This window comes from Centropristis striata, chromosome 5 (assembly GCF_030273125.1).
Source record: "Centropristis striata isolate RG_2023a ecotype Rhode Island chromosome 5, C.striata_1.0, whole genome shotgun sequence".
Lineage (NCBI taxonomy): Eukaryota > Metazoa > Chordata > Actinopteri > Perciformes > Serranidae > Centropristis > Centropristis striata.
In genome coordinates, this window is record NC_081521.1 from 32,162,022 (window position 1) to 32,182,665 (window position 20,644).

Here is a 20,644-nt window from a genome sequence, read left to right on the forward strand (position 1 = left end):
AATGGGAGCAGTGGTATAACGTTACTAAGTACATTTACTCAAGTACTGTGCTTTGTACTGTACAATTTTGAGGTGCTTGTACTTTACTTGAGTATTTCCCTTTTATGTAACTTTATACTTCTGCTTCACTACATTTTGAGGCAAATGTTGTACTTCTTACTCCACTACATTTAGCTGACAGCTTTAGTTACTTTCAGGTCATGATTTAACATGAAAAACATGATACATTTCAAGTGATTACACATATTTTAAATTAACAGTATATTAAGTAGTAGTATAGTAGTATATTAAGTAAAATGAGCCCTATCTTGAGAAAATTAAAACGCTGCTTACATAAATGCATCAAAAACAATAATACAATAATATAATTAGCATAATTAGTGCTAAACAAATTTATTAAACCACCTGTCATAAAAACGAGAAAAGATAAATATTTTAGAAATCTTTCACAAGCTTTTTTAAAACTAAAAATTTTATTGTTATTTATTTCACCTTTAATACCCAAATTTGAGCCGGCTCACTGGGCCAATAATTTGACATCTTAATCAAAAACTAATAATACGCTTTACTATTTTTTACAGTTTTTTTTATAAAACAGTAAATTTGAAAATTCATGGATGACAACAATAACTATATTTTACCATTAAAAATATCATTTCTGTTAAAGAGCTTCTACATACAGGTGTATGAACCATTACAGAAACATAAAAACTTAGTAATTACGAATGCTGTTAATTTAGGACAGCTGTGGGATAAACCGGTGGTCTAATAAATGTGTTAAGCACTGTATATAACAATCTGAGTGGGTCCATTCTGCATAATGAGTACTTTTACTTTACTTTTAAGTTTTGAATGCAGGACTCTTACTTGTAGTGAAGTAGTCTGACACCAGAGAGCGAAATTCTGGCTCAAAGACAGTTCATAAACTCAGTCTCTACTCATGGTATACATAGAATATACACAGAAACAAACACACAAATAAGAAACAGGAAAGAGAGAGGACAAAAGAGATTAGGAGAAAAAAAAGGAAAGATACAGTGAAAGTAAGCAGGGGTAATCCCTGATCCCTCCCTGTGAAGGTGGCAGGCAAAAATGGAATGGGCTGCTCACACGCATTTAGACAGGGGCTTATCCCAGCACTTTGATACACCTTTCTATAATTGCTTGTGTACATTTCTGTGTGTATGTTTAGAGCGTATGTGTGTGTATGTGTGTGCGCAAGCGTACAATGTTGTCTTGTCTGTCAATCTTGCTCATTATGCTTAATCCCCGGGATGACACTTTCAATCCTCTCTGTCAAGCCGGGCCTTTGCAGCAGCACTCAGGCAAGGAGCTGGGTTTAGCACTTGCTCACTCTCTCCACACACACAAACGCATACACGCACGCACGCACACACACACTTGTCAGGTAACACCAAAGCAGAACACAAAGAGAAGAAAGCATTTTTGCTTGGCAAGAAAAGCAAACAACTATCCCACATCTGTATACGTGTGTGAGAATATGAGAGAGAAAGGGGAGCGAGGGAAACAGAGAAAGAGGGAAAGACACACACACACACACACACACACACACACACACACGCAATTCAGACACAAAGAAAGAGGAAATCAAGCAACACTTCCTGTGTTTGGAAATTCAAACCTTCCACAAAGCAACGATAGAGAATGACTACAAGGAGGCTCGCACTGATCACTGAACAGCAATGCAGTTTAAAACCCACATAAATATCTATAGTTATTCATTATTCTCTTGACTCCCCCCTTTTCTTCCCATCTCTCCCCTTCTCTCTCTCTCTCCATTTTTCTTTCCAGCAAAAGGGAATCCGAGAAATGTCCACAAAACATCTTTCATCAGTTGTTAATACTGTTTCTGCTTTGCCATGATAAAGTCACGGTATGTTGCCTCATTCCACCCCCACCCACACACAGACACCCCCCACACACTCACACACACACACTCTCACACACACACACACACACACACACACACACACACACACACACACACACACACACACAACAAAGGTGGACCTCGTGCATGCACGCTTACAAACATGCATTCATTTCAAGTTACGCATCTTATCGGAACTGTTTGAAAACACAAAATTCGGAACTGCTTCATCCAAAATAAACAAAATTGAATGAGTGTTCCTTTCTGTTCTGAGCATCAGATGATAATGTGTGTGTGTGTAGAGGTAGGATGAGGCGGACGTAAGGCTGACTGAGCTGACATAACAGCTGACATCACTGATTAAACTTCTGGGCTGTGATCTCACTGTGTGTGTGTGGTGCTGCACTCACCAGTTGGCAGCAACAACTCAAACCTGGCAACAACCTGAGGTGATCTGGCAATTATTGGCCCTTGTTGATCCACAGTATTGAGGGGAAATTCTTTTCAAGCCCTCCCACACGATCAATGAGGCCTATCAGTATGAAAATTATGCTGACCAGTCAATTTGAGTTTTATGTGTGGGCAGGGGCAGTATTTTGCAAAGCCTTTTTAAAAGTCAAAGTTGTTTTAATTGCCCGTTTGAGAGAGCAAACGGAAACAGGAATAAAGAAAAGAGAGAGAGACAAGACTTGGGCAAGGGTAGAGACAAAAAAGCATTCATTTGTGGATGGCTTGTTTCCAAGTTTTAAGGGACGGGCTTGTCTTTATGTGCAAATGTGTAAAATGCAAGGGAGTTATTCCTTTGATCGTGCACACACACACACACACACACACACACACACACACACACACACACAAACAAATTATGGCTAAGCCTACTTATTACCTAAACAAACAGAGTTAGTCTGAATGGAATGCCTGCTGTGAGACACACCAGTTCCAGACACAAAGCCTTGCATTACAACAAGGAAACAGACACACACAGTTCCAAAACACACACACACACACACACACACACACATACACTTTACACACAAACAACGTGTGAGAGAAATAACTATGTGTTTATGTAATTAGAAGGCAAAAACAAAGCAAACACATGTTTGGGTCTTGTTCTCTGGCCTGCACTTCACTTCATTTGCACTGCGGTGCAGGAGGTTCTGCTCAGCCATTGTTTTTCTGTGCTGCTAAACACATGGTGTCTTGCTGGAGTAGCAGGAGGTTGAAATTGGCCATGGATGAACACGTACATGTGTGTGTGTGTGTGTGTGTGTGTGTGTGTGTGTGTGTGTGTGTGTGGTGTGTGAATGTGTCAGCGTAGTTGGCTGGGAAATATCGTTAGTATAGAACAAAACTGTAAATATGGGTTTTACGGAGTAGCGATTGTTTGGATTTTATTCCCAAAAGGATTTTTGTTTTTTTAATATGTTGACCCAAATATATGCAGTAATGCACACATTCACACATGCACATGTTAGTTTTCCATGCCAGAAGACACACCTAATTGGTTAAGAGCTCTTGCTAATTAGGAAGTATGTTCCACAGAAAAGAGATATGTGCCTGTTCAAATTTCTCTTCTGAAAAATATCTGAAGAGGATGCAAACAAAAAAATCCGATAACTTTAAGCTTATACTATCGGTCACAAAAACAGCCTTCTAATGAAACCGATGTCAAACTCAACATTAAAAATCACCTCAACACTGCTCTGACTCACCTGTTACTGAGTATTTGTTGAATAATTACTCTCCACGGCCATCGTTCATCGGGAGAGATAAAAGCAGAAAGAGAAAAAGAAAGAGAGGGAGGGGGTAGAGGGAAAGAATGCGACTGAGAGAGAGAGAGAGGAAGGCTGAGAAATTAAATTGAGACGCAGAAGAGAAAGACAGATTGCGTCCACTCTGGTATGCCATCTTTACGATCTGTCTTTGAGAGAGCTAGTGAAATTGAACTCAGGTGTAGTGTGATGCTGAAAAAGCCATTTCCCCATTAGGGCTATGGAATCTCACATAAACAAATTACACAAATACTTTCTCTATAAAAGAGAGGGTGAGTTTTCTCTAACCGTGCAGTGAAACCTGAGCGGGGTCTTGTTTATGTGTGTGACAGAGTGTTTACATTGTCCTCCGCTCCCATCCCTTCAGATGGGGAGAACGCCAGGTCTCCGACAGCTTTACTCCTGTCACACTACCTGTCTGTCTTTGAGATTTCTCTTATGGAGAACATGTGCTGGACCTGCGCGTGCGTGTGTGTGTGTGTGTGTGTGTGTGTGCGTGTGCGTCCGGCGTGCGTGCGTGTGTGTGCATGTGGGAAATGCCAACCAGTGCTCTGTCCTCATTACAACCAGCTTAACCACTCAAAAGCGATGAGTTCAAGGATGGAAGGCAAAGTTGGAAGCCAAGGAAGAGAGAAAAACAATGACTAATGGCCATGACTTTGAGCTACTAACAGCCCGTGATTATAACTCTTCTACATAGCATCACGCACTTGTCACACACTTCACAAACCTGTCTTTGTCTCTCTCTCTCTAACCTTCAATTTATCCAGAAAGTTTGCTAACGCCTGCATCACCTTACCTCACCTTAGCAGCTGTAATGTTCCACCTGGGAAGTGACTAAAGCCACAGTCACACCAAAAACACTCAGCAAACAAATCATTCACTTCCTCTTGTAGATTGATCCCACCTTATTAACATCAACATCCCATGTTTGGCTGTTCCTTGTTTGCATCACTGTACGGTGAATGAAAAACAAGCACCATCAGCACAGCTGGCAGCGAGTACAAAGACAGGGTAAATAAAATGTTTAATAAAAAATTTAAAAAAACATGGATCGTTCTCAACTTGTGGAATGCTAATGTTAGCTGGCTAGCTCGGGCTTGCAACTCTGCCCACACTATTTCCTGTCCCACCCGCTGTTTGCCACAGTAAGCAAGTAAATTTTGACCTTGCCAGTTTTGGTCGGACCGCAGCATAATAAAACCGCAGCTTTCGAATGCTGGCCACTGAACAGTAACACTAGAACTCAAGCAGAACCCCTTTACCCGGCCAAGTCTTCCCAAAGAGACAGGGGGTTCAGTCCAACAACCTTAAAGTCATAAGACCCTTTCTCTAAACTTGAGGCTTTTCTCTGATCATTAGTTCATGGAAAGAAATGTAATGTGAAAATGTACTCAAGTCAAGCCAAAAAAAGCAAGTACAATAATCTTGCAATGGTCAGACACAAACCTCAGTGACCTGACCTCATTCATAATCTTGACACCTAGAATGAGTGCGCAGTAAACTGCGATGCTGTACTGAGATCAGTAGGTGGAGGACCACCCAGCAGTGGAGCTAATCCCATAGCTGCAGGGTTGAAGCCTTGCTGCGTACACACTTTGACAGGCTAGGCCACTCCTGGATAGGATATTAGAGTGGAGCCAAAGTACAATGGCACCTATTGATGACTGGTGTTAGGTTTTTATCCTGCCATGCTCTACTCTGCTTCTGGTGAGAAAGAATAATCAAGTAAGTCTCTCTTGCTCAGTTACCTCTCTCTCCCCCACCCTCTGCCAGCTGGTGTACAGTTCGACATAGTTTTAATTACAGGTGGGCAATAGCAGTGCTTTTAAAGACTGGGTTGGCTGTTACAGGAAGGTTACTGTGGTTCCTCTGAGAATTCTTATTTCAAAAGGTAATGTCCTTGTCATATTTAAAGGCTCTTTTCATGCCAGTAGAGGGTAGTCTCAATGACTGTAGTCATCATTATAATTTGAGTAAATTCTTCCAAATCAAACCATCAGTCAGCCCAACATCAAACAGGTGGACAAAAAGTAACTTGAAAAGTGCACTCAGTGGATGCAGATCTCCACCAGGTGTTGAGAATCTCCTGCATACAAGTGGCATAGCTCTGATGTCCACTAAGAAAAGTAGCATTTTAAAAGTTGTTTGCTTGCTGCCCTGTGAACAGACCTGACAAAGCATTAATTCTCTTAATTTGACTAGCTATATCATGTTATAGTTACTTCGGCATCCTATTAATCAATTTTACTGCACTCAAATCACAGCAAAATCTGTAATTTTAAGTAAGTGGTTCATACCACTGTCGTGGCAACATACTGGCAGTCTTCCAGACCCAGTTTCTGGAGAGGGTGGAAAAAATCACTGAGCTGTATACCTCCGGGTGATATTAATCCAGACATGATGGCGTTTAGTTTTGCTGTGTCTTTGGACTTCCACAACAGGTACAGAGCAGCAACAGTGGTTATTTCGGCCAGTGTTGGTGACGGAAAGCAATGTTGGCGCTGTTTACACTGGAGCGTCTCCTGCTAGTAACACAAATGTAATCCTGCAGTGAAGTGACATTAAAAAAAAACATGATTATGTATTTATATTTTCAGGTTTTGGTATTGGTACTAAAACTCAGGCAACATACTTATACTAGTACTTAAAAGCAATATGCAGCCGAATATACCAAAGAAACTTCTAACACACATATGGACTCAAAAATCTAGATAACAATATGGTGCTATTTACTGTGAATGGGACCTGGCATTGCAGAGACTCAAAATTAGCTGGCAAGACAGCTGAGGAAAGATCAACTATGCAAATGCAAAGGCGAGAATCAATCAAGCTTGTTTTGATTGAGAAATGGAAGCACAGAGTTGTTTACTGCTCCACTAGTGGAGTCCGGGATCACTTCCCCTGCAGATACAGGATACCAGTGTTGTATTTCAATAACACATACCACAAGGTAAAACTAGAAGAGCGTTTGAGGAGCCAAGGCCAAATTCCTTATTTTGCAAATAATTTGTGTATCCGCCCTGTCATTCGGATTCACTCCAAAATGTAATGGGTTCTTCATTGGCCCATGCTACACCCTTTCACCAAGTTTCATTAAATTCAAGCAAGTACTTTTTCAGTTATCTTGCTGACAAACGAACAAACAAACAGAACCTTGAATAACCTCCTTGGCGGAGATAAAAAAAGCCAAAAAAAAGCTTGCGTAACTCTGTAAATCAACACAACGAGTCGGTCTTGATGAAGCGTATTGTAATCGACCACTTAGCACCTAAGGTTACTGTGGGCAACCATCTCCACTTTGAGCATTGGTGGCTTGGCAGAAACATAGAGAAGGCCCGCTGCTGGTTCTGCTTTAGCCCGTCAAACAGACTCACATCAAACACACAGCCAGCGGCACTCCACAAAATATAGAGATGGAGAGAGAGAAGAGAAGAAACGGAAAGAAATGGAGAGGGAGTGACAGAGATGCACTGATTCAAAGCAACCCCCAAAGTGGAAGCCCCGGGATAAACAACCAATCAGAAAGGGATCGCTGTCTAGCCCAATCAGAATGCATTCCAATGAGAATCCTCTCAAGACCCAACCAACTAACCCCCTGAGGTATGCACAGAAAATAAAACACATACACATAAAATAAGACACATACACATGATGTGACCTAGATATATACGGCAGCATCTTAACTAAGGTCCTAACCATGTCTGGCCTTAGCACGACTAAAACCCAGAGTCTGTATTCAATCTACCGCCAGTCTCGATCCCAATTTCTTTCTACTGTAACTGTTCATCGCTTTGGCCAGCCCGTCCTGGCAACACTAGTGAAAACATTGCTGAATGTATCTGAAGTTGTGTGTGTGTGTGTGTTTGTGTGTATGGGGTGGGGATCTGTGATTCCATTGCAGACAGATGGGATTGGTGTCTGGGCTCATTCCTGGCAAGGATACTCTTTTTTCGGAGAGAAGAGCAAGGACGATAGTTGCAGGATGTCAGTGTGTGTGTGTGTGTGTGTGTGTGTGTGTGTGTGTGTGCCTGTATATGGTGTGTGTGTGTGTGTGTGCCTGTATATGGTGTGTGTGCATGACTGTGTGCCTCGCTATAGACCTCGAAGATAGACCTCCTTTGGTCTGGAGAAACAAGAGTCCAACATGTGTGTTTGTGTTTGTGTGTGTGTGTGTGTGTGTGTGTGTGCACAAACGAGTCTACGCTTGCCTACTTACAGTGTGTGTGTGCTTGCAGTTGTGTCTCTGCCAGTGTGTGTACAGGGTTGCATGAGAGTGTGTGGTTGTATAGATCCCCTCTTGGCAGCAGCAGTGTAAGCTGAGGAGGGTCTTACATGGGCTTTAATCCTGTGCTGAATGTCATCGTACAAGTGTGGCTTTTCCACGGGCCCAGATAAGAGAGACAGAAAGAGAGGGAGTTCTGCTGCACATGTGTAAGTTGCATGCATGTGCGCATGTGAGCATAAGTGCATACATGTATGGGAATGACAGCCTTTTAATGTAGCTTGACCCATTGGTTTGATGACAAGGATTATAGCAGTGACATACAGTAAGCTGTGAGGGACAGACAGAGCAGCTACAGCACTAATCTGCTTGTCTAGTGATCTAGTGACAGAGAGCGAGGCCACTCTGGCATCCAATTCTAAGGTTTCACTGGAAAATACAACCTGGCTGAAAACTACTCAGCCCAACAAGCTGAGCTGTGTTGGACTAGCTTTCGTTCAGTCCAGGGGTTTATACACTTTTTTCAGTGTGGGGCCCAAATGAGAAGTTTATTCTGTAGCCCCAAGACTCAGGGGCTTTAAAACATTTTACAACCCATGTCATATGGGTACCCTGCAGCAATAGGCCTGTGACCCATTTTGGGATTTGAAGGCTAAGTTCAACAAACATTATGCAGGTTTGAATAGGTCACTGATATAGAATGACAGTGACTCTTCTTTCGAGGAAAAGAAAGCTATCATAACTAATTACACTGAAAGACATTGAATATGTAAGAAAGGGTTGTTGTTGTTCCGACAAATGGCAACACTCCACATCTCGCTTTTTACAAGCTTCCCTGACGTGGACGACCTTTGGGAAAGTGTCGGGCTAGCGTGAGAAATAAACTGCAGCCTACTGTTATACGAGGCCTAATTAGTGGTCAGCCCTTAATGTTGAGTGGCAGTCCAAAGGTTGTTGATGTTATTACAGTAGCTCCGCGATAGCCCACGTTATGAAGCCTCTCCGCTGACTCTGCACTGGGATGACTTTCAGCAGGAGGAAACAGGTAAATTCCTGTTAGTTCTCCTCTTCAATCCTACTAAAGTGTCCGATAGCAGCTCTGGCATTTCTAGAATAGGGAAAGAAAATAGTGACATTCCTTCTGCTATTACTTATTAAAATACATTTAGTGTTATTTCTCCGCCACAGTGTTTCCGTGGGTGTCAATCTTGATCATAAATGTTTGCTTTCTATTAGGCAATTTAAGTGTATGCATGTCTGCGTGTGTGTGTGTGTGTGTGTGTGTGTGTGTGTGTGTGTATGTGTGTGTGCAGTGGTGTTCGAGTGGAGGCATCATAAGTGCTGTATGTTGCAGGGTGTGACATCCTTTAGGTGAGTGGTACAATATCAGTTGTGATTAAGTGTCACATATGGTAAAGTCAGCAGGTGTGAGTCTTCTAGTTTTTTTAGCAACATCACCCAACCCCTCCCACCCCCACCTCCCTCTATCTGCCCCTGAATATCTCCCTCTGCCTCGAAGCAGGGGGCCCGTCTATGATTGGCAGCCGAGGGGTGGGTCTATATGTTAAAAACACAGTTTGGGGAACAACACAGGACTTACCCAAGACCTGAGGCTGTGTATTATTTTTAGTGCTTTTGGTGTGTGTATGTATGTGCATGAGAGAAGGGGGGGGAGCACAGGAAGTCTGAGGAAAATAACAGGTTTAAAGTCAAAAGGCTGTGATTCCCTTTTCTCTGTCTCCAAATCCCTATACCTCCCTCCATCAGTGCCTCTTTGTGGATGTTCAGGCTTTCTCTTTGGGATGTAATCCGACTTGAACACGGGATCTGACCTCCAGAGCATCCCACTGAGAGTTCTCTTATGCACAATGATTTTTGCTCTGTAGCTCTCAAACACGCACACACATACACACACACACACAGAAATGCATGCGACCACTTGCTGGGTGCCTCCCCAGGTGCGAGTTTTTCCTGAGAGAAGGGCTTTTGTGTGCTGCCATCTCTATAAGCTCACAAAACACCCTTATAATCCTGACAATCTCTCTCTCTCTCTCTCTTTCTCTTTCTTGAACTTTCTTTCACACGCACATACAAATAAACACACACACACATGTACACACTCACAACTGGCTTGCAGTAAGAACTTGCTAAAGATCTTGAATCAGTCGCTCTGTTTTCCCATTTTGACCTCAACACCACACAGATCCATCACAATAGTAAGATCTGCATTTCTAATCTTGTATATAATTTCTGATCCCTGTCAGGAAACCACAAAACATTTGGATGTGTCTTATGGCAGCGGCATTTGAAGAAGCAATGGAGATAACTGATAAAAAGCAAAACAGAGGGAAACAAGAAGGGAGAGAGAGAGAGAGAGAAGGAGGTGAAGAATAGCGACAGCTTGAGGTGTACTGATTTATGACTGTGGGCTGGCTGAGCCATTTCTGCACGGAGAGCAAACCAGAGAGGAGTTTACAGACACAGACTGAATCACACCTGGCATGTTCAGACAGAGAGGGGAGGACGAGGTGGTTCAGTAAAAGTATTTCAGCTTATAGGCATACCAAATCTACAAACTTCGAATGTTTCAATAATTATAATTTCAAAAGTAATAACACCATGCACCATCCTTAACATCCATGTCATGCAAATTTGCATGTATATCCTTGGCCAATCAGGATGAAGCAATTCTTTAGGGTTAATGTTACTTGCAGCATGTTCGAGATTATAAACCTGAGCCAGTGAATTAGTGGTCATAAATGAGAAAGCACTATAGCGTCATTTCAATTACATACCAGAGAAAGAAAAGTAAGTGCTTATTGTCTTCTGGCACGCGTGTTTGTGCACTTGAACTGAAAACCCCCAACAACAACAGATGGGAAAAACACTTAACTACCACATTGTAGCATAATGCTTTAATAAAGCTAGTGAGGTCAGAGCACTCAGCAGTGCATAGTTCAAAAGGGGAAAGAGGCAATGCTGACGTTATTTGTGAAATTGGGGATGTCCACAAGACTATATAAAATATAAATCTTCGAAAGGTCCTGTGAAATGCTTGACATAAAGTTTCCTGTTTGTTTTTTTTACTCTGAATTTAGCTAAAAGTTAATAATTCACAAAATAAAACTAGAACTAAACTGGGAATAAGATGAAATCCTTAAAACATATTAAAGTAAAAACTAATTTAAAAAAAATGCAACTGTAATAACCTTGGGCCACCTGACAGCGTGACCCATGATAATGTCTGGGCTCATGGCCCACTGCGGTTGCACGGGGATGCTGACTCAGGCCACCATCAGCGGCTGAAGGACAAATCCCATTTGGGTCCCACTTGACTGGCTTGGAGGCCTCTGAATCACTTCCACTATCCTTGCTCTCACGCAGATAGCAGACATGTTAAGGTCAGTTGAGGTGAGACTTCTACAGTTAACTGGCTGCCAGTCTCGTCAGATCTGCACGTATTGGTTTTGCTGCCCTCTGCTCACCTTGTTGCACGCACAAGACTGCATTCATACTGATTAGATGAGCACAAACATGCAAATTTCCACTGCATGGATAAGCCCCAATGAGCAGGGATTTACCTGTAATCATAACTAGAATTACAAAACCTAAACATTTGCAGCATTGCATGGGTGATTGTGTGTGTGGCCTTGTCTTGGCGTGTGTAATGAGTGTGTTGTGGGAGGGGAAAGGGAGCTTAGTCAGACAACTGTCTTATGATCCACACATCAGGTGTCTAACTGCCCTTTCTTGTGTACAACTTCAAGAAAACCACAAAAAAAAGCATGAATAAACTTGTCTGCTTCACAACATTGCCTTCCTTCCCTCTTACCTCCCTCCCGCACCTCCTCCTCCTTCTCCTCCTCCTCCTCCGTCTGCTGGAGCTGAAGAAGCGTCTCTGGGTCCTGTCTGTCTACAGCTTTATACACCCACAGTGACAAAGCAACTCTATCACCGCTCTTCATTCAACTACTTAAAGGTAATCATTTGTGTGGCAGCAATACATCACTAACATATTAATCATGATGCCACAGTATAAATAGTGTAAACAAATATTCAAGATGATTAAGACTTATCTCACGCCAGAAACCACTGCGTTCTTCCACAAACGAGGTTTTCTAAATTGCTGCACAATGCAAAATTCTTGCCCTACATTAGGGAATGATAATGTAGCTTTTATAAACATATTAACTATTGTACTGGTGAGTAAAAAAAGTTAACATTCAATAACTGCTCTCATAAGTGTTGGACCTGTGTGCTATCAGATCCTCATAAAGGCCTTTTTTGGAAAATAATTAAGGTGTTGTTTCAGGATGGACTGAAATAGATACAACATACAGCCCTCTCAGATGTTGTTGCTCAGGTGTTGCTGAGTTATCGACTTTTCTCCACTCGTGTTCAATCTGGTGGAACAACCTTTGACCTCACAGACTGATGACACTGACAGCTGGCTGAGGGATGGCCTCGGTCAGACGCCTCTGCTGACCTGCGAGCTGTGGTTCACTGGCCACCAAAGACATACTGCGCAGCACGGCTACACACGTGTGAAGAGAAACATATCCAAACATCACCCAAATGCACACACAAGTGTGTATATACATGTGCACACACAGTCACAAATACACACAGGTGCAGAAAAATAAAACGACTCAACCATTGTCTTGCATTGACTCCTGGATGTCTACGGAATCCAGAGTGAAACCAAAGTATTTATTAATTAACACTTACTATGTTGATTACATGGTGCAGATATTACTTCAGGCGCCTTGTAAAAAATATGTGTCGTCAGCTTGTGGTAATTAATGCGTGGGATGATGGTTGTTTATACTGGAGTTTCATACTAGTACGCATTGCAGAAAAAGTGGCAGGGCCAGCTCAACCATTTAAGAAGCCGCTGGCAGACTTTTCTTTTGAAGCCAACCTTGAATTAACTGTCATGGCATTTTGTTTACTCTTAAAAGGAATGTGAACAAGGTGACATTAAAAGGCAGACACATCTGAGCAGACGTCTATCATCACAATTAGAAAATTGCAGACACTGAAAGATGATGTAATTTCCCACAGTTAATACTGACATGGTTATATTTTCCATTAACATTTCCATTCACTGTGAGAATGTTTGGTTTTGAGGTATCATTAACAACCCGAAGATGAGACAACAAATAGAGTAATCTCAGCTGCTGCAGGGCAAAATATTCATGTGAAACCCACATCAGGATCATCACACGCAGGCTTCTGTTACCGACCTTCACTGAGGAACAAAAGGTCATGCCAGGCTGTCCTCAGAGTAATCTGCCAAATGGCAACAGCATCTCTTCAGTACCAAGGAGAGCGCACGCCATGGGTCTAATGTTATCAATAAACAATGTTTTAGTCTGCAGAAACAAAACATACCACCCACACAGTATGGATAAAATCAGATATACTGCCGGTGAAGACCAGTGGAAAAGTTTTGGAGCCACTAAACCGCCACAATAAATTATTTATCTGGTACTTCACAGACACAGTGAAAATATGTTTTAAATGTACCTAGCCTTACCTTACCTACCCAGTATCAACATTTGTTCCTGGTTTAGCTCCAAGATAATGAATCAATCAAACTGCAAACATCAACAAATACAAGTTAATGCCCACTTTTAAACCTAACAATGACTCAGCATCAAGCATTAAAAAGAAAAATAAATAAATAATAATAGTAAAATTAAAAAATGCAGTTCAGCAGGCCCCAGAAATCTAAATTTAATGACACTTTTAGAGTGTTGCAGTTTTGATGAGATTGTGTAGAGCAGCCCAGAAGTTAGCACCACCCTGGTTTCTTTGACAAAAAGCCAATGGCTTTTTCCATTGGCTATTGGATTATTGCGGAAAAAAAGCCTTGTGGTGAACAAAGGTTTATACTTACACATTTTGATACACTGTGTATGATACAACACCACTTCTACAATGTTTGAAGTGCAAATGCAATCACTAGAAGAAAAAAGCCAACATGAGCTTGTTGATGATGTGCGCCACTTTCTTTGAATACCAAAATTTCCGACCAAAAATGGTCTCTGGTGATTTCAACACCAAACTGGTATACAGTGGGTTCGGGTTTAGCAGGAAATATCCTAAGTAAAGTCTATATATGTTCAACAAATAGGGGAAGACTTATCTGAGCCTCCCTATCAGTCTTCGAAGTCCCCATAAAACTCGACAGACAGAAGAGGGGCCACCAGGCGCCTTCCACAATCAGCCTCCTGTTGGCTGGATCTATCGTCTTGTCAACCAAATTCATAGTTTCCTGCTTGTTTTTCTTCCATGGTGGCCGTAGTTTGGTTTAATGTGTTGTCAGGTCAGTTTTAAGGCCAGTTTTGGTAGGGAGGAACCCTTGGAGTTAAATGTAGAGCCAAACAATCACAATCAGGCAGGTCAGAGACAAGAACAAACATGACACTTTAATAAATTATGTTTTAGAATAATAAATGGGATTGAGGATATGTTGCCCAACTTCTGATTCCCAAAGAACTTGGAGTCCTTTTTTGCTAGACTTGTTTAAGCCACATATACACAAGTGTGGGATAGTTACTGGCATACACAATGTAGACAAACATTGTATTCAGTGCAAACACAGCATGGGCAAATGAAAGCCATCTTCTTGACTTGTTTTAACCTGAACAAGGCCTCACTCCTTCCTGCTTGCACACACGAACACACACACACACACACACACACACACACACACACACACACACACACACGAACACACACACACACACACACACACACACACACACACACGAACACACACACACACACGAACACGCACACACGAACACACACACACACACACACACACACACACACACACACACACACACACACACACGTACACAAACATATTTCTGTCCCCACTTGGAAAGCCTCTCAGCTTCTTTTCGCTTCATTCAGTACAAATAACTTCACGGTGGGATAAAAGCATAATGTTTCCAGAAAACCTCTTCCCCCTACTTTGCTTCACTCTTTTGGCCCCATGTTCTCCTTCACTTTTTCCTCCAACCCCCTTCTCTTGTGCTCTCTGTCCAAAAGGACATTCTTATTTCATTAGAGGGGGGTCTGGGAGGCCAAGAGGGTAAACAAAACCTCTGTAATCAACAGCAGGACATACACAACCACAATGAGCCAATCAGAGCCCAGTGTCCTTTTAGAGAGAACCATGGCTAACCAATACAAATCCACACCTGGACTCTCAGAACTTGAACTTGCCAACTCAAACTCAGCACTTAGGTTTGTGTGGAATTCAAAATGTAGCCTAGCACTCTGAGGCAAGGTTATCCATAAGGAACACCAATCAAAGCATGAATGCCTGCAAAGACACCGATACACACACATACACACAGATCCTAGCTATTTGTCTATCGGTGCTGTCATCTCTGTTTGCTCATATTAGGGAGGGCTCACTCAGGGACAGGATATGGGGATTAGGTCTGGCCTTATTGCGCTGTAGCTACACACCGCTAAATGGCTCCCATCTGTTCTCCCATTGAGAATGGCTAATACACGTTAGCTGCGCTCGTATTGTGCGCTGCCAGAATAACAGCAGTGGATAGATGAGCAGCACTGATATCGCTAGCCACAACACCATTCAGTGCTAAAGGCTAATGTGCCTGGCTTATTCTATTAGATCAGGATAAGGAGCACTAATACACACACGCATACGCTCACACGTGGATACACACAACATGACGATATCTGATTGAAGATACTGAAGCAGTAGGCTAGTCACGGGCCCAGCTCTAGGTTTACCTTGAAGGAATATACGTTAGAGCAGGGCGAGCAAAAATCTGGGGAGAGGTGGAAAGAACAGGAGTGATGGAAAAAGATGGAGAGATGGAAAGAGAGGGAGAAAGGGGGCAGTGTGGTCTGTTTCATTACGGTGAATCCTGACACTGCTGCATTCTCAGCACACATGGACTGGATTATAGGCTATGTGGGCTGCTCCGGCACTGTATAGCTCAGCAACGCTCTCTTGCACACACATACACACGCACACACACTTGCAAAGGCACACACAAACATCATAGCTAAACACACTAAAGCTTTGCACTGCAGGAACACAAACCATTTGCTCACACACAAGCCATAGGACTCTTAATCCCAAAAGCAGCACTAGGGCAAAGTGCACAACTACTAAGTCATTGAGGTTAGAGACAGAATCTGCTTGTGATGGTCCACCTGTGGATTACTGGGGGAAAAGAATGAGATGCACTGGAAACTATGAGTATGCCATGCTGCCTGGCTTTCTCTCTCGTTCCCACATAAATACACAAGCACCCTTCCCCTTTCCCTCTCTTTTCTCATCTCTCTTTCTCTATCTCTCGCATTTTCATTTATAAATCTGTCTTTTTCACTCTCTTTGTCTCATACACAAATGTATTAGCACCCCTCCCTGCACAGACCGCTTTCCGCACGTCTGCGTTCAAAGGCATTCTGAGTCAATGGGGGGCTTCGATATAAAAACCCCAAAACAGGAATTATCCTTTATGACTCTGCATTCTTCATTTTATGCTTTTTCAGCTTGCAGGCTTAGAAAAGAAAAAAGCTTCATGACTGTTCTGTGTTGTATTGTAATTAACTACCCCACACACTGGCACACAACAGGGTGGGGTAGCACGGTAAAACTTTACTACGACTAAAAAAAAGTGAGGCGGGGAGAGACAGACTAGTCCATCTCTGGTTTTTCTCACTGTGTCGTTTTTATCACCTATGGGCCCTGGTACGCTTACTTTAGGCTGCTGGGTGTGTACTTGCCTAATACCACACAGTTACCTATATAGTCACAGACACACAGCATTGGACACAACCAGCATATGAGCACTTCATGGAAAGGCAGCCATAAACCTCTGAATCAACTGAGGCTCTTTCGTCGACTGAAATTTATAAGCAACAGGAAAAGGAGCCGGGTTCTATTACAGTCTCTTCTGTCAGAGTTGGGTAATGCTGTGGTTATTGTGGTGCCATCAGTGTTCCCGGCTAATGGTTACTCGAGCCCACTGAAGAGGCCTATTGTGTAGACGATCATTAAAGTATCTGGTGCTGATATACAGTACTACACCCTGACTGAGTACATTAACTTTAAAATTAGTACAAAAATGTAACCATAGCTATGCAATACAAACTCACTGTGGACAAATGGATGCAGAGCCTCCATGGTGATGATCATCATGCCCATATTCCTTCTTCATCGTCCTGTGAGAAAAACATAATTAATATTATTATCAATCCACTACCAATCAGTATTTCATGTTGAAAGTCTCCAAAATGGCAATATATGTGGTTAAAAATGGCTTTTTTTATAGACCAAACCATTTACTGTACAAACTCTGACCCAGTGGTTTTGTCTTTACAAGTAAAGTCTCACTGCCTAATTGTATGGTCCTCCTAACCCCCTGTGGCTTTTAATGAAAACAATCCTGTTCATGTTCCTCATTCAGTGAAGCTGTGCATGATATCATAAAATGCTTTCCTCAGAGTGATTGTTAGGAACCAATAACTAGACACACAAGGGGTTTCCTTGAGGCTGAAACTGTGCAGACAAGAGACCTGCTAACAGGAAGGCTAATTCAGTCAGACACTAACATTGCAATGGTTAGCATGAGCTGGCAGCTCACTAAACCAATGCTCTTGCCTGCATAATGCTAAACTAGGCTACGGCAAAGGGGAGGCTATGCTACACAAGAGCAAAAAAACACAAGGCCTTGGCTGCCGTCCACAGCGGCTTTGGGTGGACTGAGTGGTTGTGACAAGCTCGGTAAACTCAGTAGGCTACACCTAAGCAGCTAAGCTATAGATATAATGGCCTTTCAATGGAACATGCTAGTTGCTAAATGCTAACATGCAGTGAATGGCTGTGACAGGCCCTGTAAACAGAGCCAGGCCTATAACCCTTCATTCTGCCAGGTTAAACACACACATGTACACACGCGCACACACACACACACACACACACAGACGCATGCACATAAACAGGCCAAATACCATGTGCTACTTCTCATAAACTTGAAGCAGGCAGCATGTTAAGGCTTAGAAAAAAAAGAGCAACAACTCAAAAGAAAAGGTTGTATAATTCTGTCTCTGATAAACACTTTATGGCTGTTTTCTATTTCCTCCCGAGGCTGCTGCCAAGTATCTGGCAGTGGTGCTGGCATGGCTAAATGAGAACAACATGAACACAACATGCCCGTCAAACTGCAAATACTCCATGCTGAGACACAGACCTGGGGTGCATCTCAAGAGGCTAAATCCACTTCCTGCGCTTGTCTCCTCTGATTAGATTTCACCTGTCCTAAAATGAAGTCCATCACAGATTAAGTAGAGGACAGGGAGTATAGTTAGAGGACTATGATGGACTGACTAACTGTAGCAATGAGCTTTGAGTGACATGCAGTTTGGCTTTTTGGAAAACCTTGAAGTGTGTTCTTGTGTCCGCTATTCCAGTGCATGCATTTGTGCTTACGTGTCTGAATTGTGCCAGTTGGGTGTGCTTGTGGTGTGTATGTGTTCATGTGTGAGCAAATGCAAATGCAAATGCAAAAAAGGAAAGCATGTGTGGTCACTGCTATGTTATTCATGGCACTAGCTGTATCTTGGAAAGGCATTGTGGTCTCCAGGGTGAGCGTGCAGACCCTCTTCATCATCATTATCATTATCATCATCAATCATCCTTTGAGTGGTGTTCCTTGACCAGGCAATGCACTGAACCACCGGCCCGGCCACACTTGGATATTGCATTTGAAATGGGAAAGATGGAGGGAGAGACGACTTAAGGGCAGAATGAAAGAGACAGGGAAGCATTGAGAGAAAGAATGTGAGTGAGAAGAAAATACACAAGGAAGAAAAGTGATGTTAAAGATGTAAAAGACAGTTGAGGTCGGACTAAAAGAAAGAGGAGGGCTGGGTACCTGTACTGATACCTTGCCTGGTTCCTGAAAAATACTTTTTTAAATTTGAATGTTATGAAATATATTTAAACAGAAAGAAAATTACATTATGGTACACATTTTCAGCACCTTTACATCGATTTGACACACATTGTTGTAAAGCCTGTCAAAATACAACACACACACACACACACACACACACACACACACACACACACACACACACACACACACACAAGCCCTATCTTTGTGCGTAACATAGTGTTTTTCCTGCATTTTTCCTACCAGCATTATTAGATCTTGGTATGCTGCATGCTTATTGGCTCACTGAAACTGATGAGATTAACTTCTGAAGTATTTCATTTTGATATCAAATGACAAGGCATATAACTTGACTGCACTGAAGCAATTACATTGTTGCATTTAAGAATGAATGTTCAGTAGCCAGTCCTAGGAAAGAGTGGCTAAAGCATATGAAAAAAAGGAAAAAGGAAGGTGCAGAGTAATAGAAAAAGAAGTGAAAAAGAACAAAGTGTTCAAGAAAAAAAATTGAGTAATTAATCACATTTGGAAGAGGGAGATTAAAGGAGTCTTGTGTGTTTAGAGGGAAAACATTCTCACTTCAAGGACTTCAGTGACATTCAGACTGTGTGACCTGACATCCCCCATCAGCAGTGCACACACACATTGGAGGCCTTACCCTGACCTCTGCTGAACTTCCCCATGAGGTCAAAGATCAGATATGAGGAAAAGCCAAGAGGTGATTGGCTGACCTCTGTCAACAGGGTCTGTTGTGTTTGAAGTGTGTGTGCTTGACACAAGAGGGAGAAACAACTTATTCAAATAATAATCAGTTTGGCTATAGCTTGTGGAAAGAAGGGGAAGATGACATCTTGATACACGTCTTTGATTCGGACATTTGGTTCCAATGCTATATGTCAGCGGGCTCAGCCAAATTCTCACATTTGTCAATTTACATATTTTTAAGGTCTTGTATATAGCCAACGTTTCATGTATTTTTTTTTAAATTTTGCCTCCATTAAAAAACAATTTGACTTTCTATTCCCTAAATGTTGCATATAAAGTGTGAGCTACCACAGTTCCCTTTTATAGACAGAAAAATTCAACTTTAATAGAAAGTATAACTCAGCCAATCGACCCAGATTTATGAGATATTTTGTTATTCGCTACATTCTTAACAAGATTTCCCAGCAATCCTAATAATACTCCCTTTGCTAGGCTTTTGCAGCCAACTTGAAAAGTTGAAATATCACTTGCAGAGAGCTACTGTTTCATATGTCAAACACTATAAACACTGCTGCAGTAAAACAGTGCTTGTAGTCACATTGAAGAAAATAAATTTATATGTGCAAAGTAAAGGACAGCAATGTGTGATACTAAAACGTGACCCCCTGCAGCTCACAGTTTGATATGAAGCCTATCATGGTTGCAAATTATTCTACAATACAATAGAGCAGAGATTCCCAAAGTGTGGTGCGTGGACCCCTGGGGGTGCGTGAGCTGCTGCTAGGGGGTGCGCGAGATGAAAAATGTAATGGCGGTCTGATAATTACACAATTACATTTTTTCCCCCACACAATAAAGAAGTGTAAATAAACATTTCCTTTGTAAAATGTAAAATCAAAAACTGTAATATTAATTAATTAATAAATGCAGGCTATTCAAAATGCACTTCATCTTAAAATGAAGTGTAGAAGAAGTTATCTTCTTCCATTTTTCCAACCTGTGTTATGATGACGGGTTGTTTAGCTCCACGCTTATTTAAACTTGATGCAATTTCATTTTCCCAACTTCTGTGCTTTCTGCCTCTGATCCT

At 42.0% G+C, this 20,644-nt stretch overlaps 1 protein-coding gene across 1 annotated transcript in view; it reads right to left on the bottom strand.

The window, feature by feature from the left end:
• LOC131971019 (ERC protein 2-like) overlaps positions 1–20,644 on the bottom strand; it is a 164,353-nt gene that overhangs the window by 21,355 nt on the left and 122,354 nt on the right. Inside the window, exon 17 of the mRNA XM_059332285.1 lies at positions 17,051–17,116. Coding sequence (XP_059188268.1) covers positions 17,090–17,116 — 27 coding nt within the window. The 3' untranslated portion in view covers positions 17,051–17,089. The remainder of the gene's footprint in view (positions 1–17,050; positions 17,117–20,644) is intronic.